The 5104-nt window shown below is 40.2% G+C and overlaps 1 protein-coding gene across 1 annotated transcript; it reads right to left on the bottom strand.

The window, feature by feature from the left end:
- Window positions 1–554: 554 nt before the first annotated feature.
- Window positions 555–4811, bottom strand: LOC121917928 (cytochrome c oxidase assembly factor 1 homolog). Its single transcript, XM_042444044.1, has 4 exons — window positions 4706–4811; window positions 2635–2786; window positions 913–989; window positions 555–745 (listed from the first exon to the last, which is right to left on the bottom strand). Exons 1-4 carry the CDS (start codon window positions 4797–4799, stop codon window positions 727–729), a joined length of 342 nt encoding a protein of 113 aa, XP_042299978.1. The 5' UTR covers window positions 4800–4811; the 3' UTR covers window positions 555–726.
- Between the last annotated feature and the right edge of the window lie 293 nt (window positions 4812–5104).

Raw genomic sequence — 5104 nt, 5'->3', positions numbered from 1 at the left:
ACTGCATAGCACAGCCAGCAGAGTGTCCAATGCGCATTGATGCCTAACTGCTCTTCAATGTACATTGCATTGTATACTGCATTGCATACTGGGCATCAGGCACTCTTGCCAATGTCCTGTTATGCATCTTCACAATTCAGTAACCAGATTTCTTACCGCCTCTTCTACTTATGTAAATATCCACAAAGTTACATTATGTAAAAGAATCATATAGAATTCCAGTGGTTATTTTAAAATTCTCTTAATTCTATTTGGGGAACACAACACCTGAATACTTTGAAAGGTTGTTGTTGTATCCCTTCAAGTAATTTCCAACTTATAGCAACCCTAAGGCAGACCTATCATGGCATTTCCTTGGCAGGATTTGTTCAGGGGAGGTTAGGCATTGCCTTCCCAAGAGGTTGAGAGCATGTGACTTGCCCAAGGTCATGGCTGAGCCGGGAATTGAACCCTGGATTCCATAGTCCAACACTAAAACCACTGCTCCATACTAGTTCTCTACTATTTCTCCAAATGATAGACACTACCTTAGCAAATGATGCAATTTGGGTATAGATCACCTGAAACCTGAGCCTGATTTAAGCGTGCAGATCATATGAATAGTTGCTTGCAGTCCAACTGCTTGTACATCAGTCAGCTGGAACTGGCTTCACAAACAGCTGTACAATGCGGAAGAGCACCTAAATACTGCTGCATGTGTCAACTGAGCTCAAATGTAGGAGATGATCAGATTACAAAGAAGCACCTGGAGTTGTTACACACAATAAATGATGTTATTAAGAATCCACAAAGGTATCATTTTGCATGACGTCTCTTAATCTGTTATTTCATGCACTTCCAAAGACCATAATGATCAAGACAAGTCTAAGCATTTTTTCCCCCAAGGATAGTCTTTGCTTTCTGTATACTTACTTGTTAAGGGAGAAATCTTTTTCTGAGCTGACTTGAAGATATCCAGCTGCCTTTGTTCCGGACACAGGTATCTTTAGCTGCAAATTCAAAAGCAAAGTTTTTCTGCTGAATGTTCGTTAAAATTATCCTTTTGGCATGGACCAGAAATCTCAGAACAGACTTAAGTATTCAAGATTTGAAATCCCAAATTATAATGTTAAGCTTGACCACCATAAAGTCCTGAAAATATACACAACAACTATGCATTCACACAATAATTCCTTATTAGACAAAGCATAAACTTAAGTCTACTACAAAAAAATGAATGAATCCAGTGCAGGCATCCAACTCTGTTAGGCAGCTACTGGAAAGCCTACTTGTTCCAACAGAGTGTATCTGATAACTGAGATCTTCTCCCTCAGGAGGGGGAATCCTCCTCACAATCCCTAGAAGGCTTTGAAGGCATTTTTATGTGGAAAGAAAATTTCCTTTTAGTACAGTGGGTTGTTTTTATCTGCTGGGATTTGGTTCCACAGCCCTCTGTGGATAACAAAATCCATGGATGCTCAATTCCCATTAAATATAATGGCATGGCAAAATCGTATCCTTTCTATAAAATGGAAAATCAAGGTTTGCTATTTGGAATTTATATTTTTTTAAATGTTTTCAATCCGTGGATGCTTGAATCCGTGGATAAAAAATCCGTGGATCAGGAGGGCTGACTTTTAGTGCGCACTTACAAGTCTCTTTGCATATTGCAACACAAGTGTAAAAACTATTATCACTCTAGCCCAGTGTGGCAACATTTTGCAGCCCCAAACACTATGGATGAAGCCAGCTGCACATTTATCATATGACAAGCAATGTTCATTTGCATTACAATGGGTACCATTCTTATTGCTCCATAAGGATACCATGGGAACGGTTCCCATGTTACTGCAGTAACATATGAGCAGGGCTTGACAAATACAGTATGTCTGTAAGCTCATGCAGTCCAGTGAAACCAAAACTATGTACAGTATGTTGTTTCTCAAGTATTTAGATCCTAACTTGATAAAATATGCATTCAATTTAGCTAATACCCAATGAAATACTAGTTGTGCTCAGGGTACAGATGCTCATTCTCATGTGCCAGATCATCCAATTAACCAACACCAGATAAGTAACATGTGAAACTGCTTTATGCTGAGTCAGACCACTGACTCTTAAGCTCTTAAAACATCCTGCTCTTTGAGACCACCCAACCCTTTTAATGGGAGATACTAAACAATAAATCCAAGATCTTTTGAACATAAAATATACTATTATACAGGCCATCCCCAACACTGTTGCATTTCCATATGTATTCTGCTCCAAATCAGCCTTGCTGGATTGGACAAATGTTCTGATAGAGCCAACTCTCCCAAAGTTCAAAAACAAACTGGTGAAATATTTGCAGCAGGCTAGGCTCTGCTGCTGTCATTAAGGCAAGACTTAATTAAGTGCAGATACATTAACAGATAATTTGTAGGTTAAGTAGTAGTCTCCTAAGGGTTCTGGGGTTCCTAAATGTCTAACATGCAGCACAGTATCATCACTGTATGCAGGTACAGTAAATTACATGCTAAACTATCTGCACCATCTTATAAAAGCTTGCATCCTATCAAGCTCTGTGGTCAAGCTTTAACTTAGTGTCCTGGAAATCCCCCTCTCTTTTGTTTCCTCCCTACTCCACCCTCAGGTTTTAATCCATGGAGCTCTTACCTGAGCTTGTGATACATCCACGCAATTACTCTTGTCTGTCAGTCTGACGAAATGTACTTTGACAGGAGGAGCACCAAGTGCCTCCAGGGCTGCTGGGTCTTTATGAAGCTGTTCAAGAGCCTTCTGATAGTATTGTGTTCTTGCAAAACTCTCTGAGCCAGAAGAGAAAAGAGGGGAAAAGGCAGGAATGCGGAAACTGTGCAGTGGAAGTGATGAATATCGGGGGAAATAATATTGTTACATATTTAAATGATGCAGAATAGAGTCTGGTTGTTTTGACAGGTGGCACAGCCAAGAAAGTAAAGGAACTGTCTGCCCTTTCCATCTCTTTCTCTTCTACATATCCCCATGGAAGTTTCCTAGACATGTCAAAAGACGTTTCATGATCATCAAAGGCCAGTGTCCACTTGAATTTTAAATGAGGAGAACCTTTTTAAAATTAGATCTGCATGGACTCAGCTACTCAACTGGAAAGCAGCGCATCGGGGCCTCAGAGGCTGCCACTGTGGCAGCTGAGGTCCCGATCCGGCGGGGAAAGGACTGGATACAGGCCGCCCCAAACAGGCGGTATGTAATGAGACATGGTTTCCAGACCCTTCACCATTTTGGTCACCCTCCTTTGGACATGCTCCAGTTTCTCAACATCTTTTTTGGATTGTGGTGCCCAGAACTGGACACAATATTCTAGGTGAGGCCTGACCAAAGCAGAATAGAGTGGCACTATTACTTCTTTTGATCTGGACACCATACTTCTATTGATGCAGCCTAAAATTACATTGGCTTTTTAGCTGCCTCATCACACTGTTGACTCATGTTCAACTTGTGGTCTACTTTCATAAGTAGTTTTCTTAAGCCAGGTGTCCTCCATCCTATATCTATGCATTTCGTCTTTATGCCCCAAGTGCAGTACCTTACATTTTTCTGTGTTGAATATCATTTTGTTTGCTTTGGCCTAGCCTTCCAGTTTATATGCATGATGTAAATAGAAACATTTTATATGTACATGCACAAGTGAATATGAGCCATAAGTTCCTCTCCCCTGTAGCACGTTTATAATGTGCGAGAAGGCTTCTACACATGATGAGGAAGGTGCACTGTGCCTCATGTTTTTAACAATCTGCCCCAAATCTGAGTGATTTGTCAGTATGCCAATGGAACAATATCAACATCTGACTTGGGGTTGCTGCTTCAGCTTCAATTGGGCATCAGTACGGCATTCTGCCTTTCACAAAGGATCACCCTTTCATAGGTATCAGCCTCCTGGGCTGGCAACAAAAATAGTAAACATGGCATTGTCTAGTTATCAGTATCGGAGCACAGCAGACCCTACAGTGACATTTGGAAGCCCAGTTTGATTTTTCAGTGCTATTTCCAGGCAAATGGGGATTATCAGACCATCTTCTCTCACTAGGGCCTAGGCTAACAAAAGCAAATGATAACAATAGCCTCTATTTATTTATTATATTAATTTGAATCCCACTTTTCTCCCAAAATTGGAAACCAAAGTGGCTTACCGTCTAAAAACGTACAATTAAAATTTGCAAAAGGGACAATTAAGGTATAATTTTTAGGAAATAAAATGCTAACTGCTCTCTGGAGGATAGCTTATTTAATTTTAACATGATGTTTTATAACTCCAGCACAAATTTAAGGTAAATTTTCTTAAATTCTTCACAAACATGTTGGTTTTCGAAATCAGATTCAGCTATGGTCTAATAAATGGTACAAAAGGAGAGGTTTTGGGGGGCAATACATCTGTGGCTGGAGCACACATACAACCAAATAGACCTAACTGTTTATATGACAGGTAGGGATACTGCTTGTGCATACTCCTCCCTGTAAAAAAACAAAACAAAACAAAACAAAAACCCAGTTTCCTTCAAGTTGAAAAACTAGACCTTCAAAGAGGAAAGCTCTATCTCAGTCTGGTTTTCTATTTGCAAGGAATTTTGCTGCTGTTGCTCAAGCTCCAAGTGAAAATTCAAATATGTGCTCTGCAAACAAGTGACTTTAACATTCTGCCATTGCAATCTGGTAAATATTCAGGCCAGGTTTAAGGGATGGAACTTACTTTGCATGAAATAATACATAAGAGCACTTCCTCCAGTAGATAAAAGTCCCAGATAAATAGCCATTTGCCGAAGTTTTCTCAAGGATGCTGGCATGTTTTATTCCCTAAGGGGAAAGAAGGAAAATAGTCTTATTGTATATGAATAGAACAAGGGAATTTTGCCAAAGCCCTTTCAATAATCCGGAAAAGAGAAGAAAATGATCTCTCTGGCATGGCAGGTTTATTTTGCAGCTTCTTGCATGTGCTGAATAATCAAAAAGAATATTATTCAGCCTTAAGGGGGGCAGTGTAGTGTAGTGGTTTGAGCATTGGACTAGGACTCTAGAGATCAAGGTTTGATTCCCTGCTCAGCCATGGAAACCCACTGGGTGACCTTGGGCAAGTCACACTCTCTCACCC

Source organism: Sceloporus undulatus, unplaced genomic scaffold, assembly GCF_019175285.1.
Source record: "Sceloporus undulatus isolate JIND9_A2432 ecotype Alabama unplaced genomic scaffold, SceUnd_v1.1 scaffold_1786, whole genome shotgun sequence".
Taxonomy (NCBI): Eukaryota; Metazoa; Chordata; class Lepidosauria; order Squamata; family Phrynosomatidae; genus Sceloporus; species Sceloporus undulatus.
This window is presented reverse-complemented; position numbering and strand designations above follow the sequence as displayed.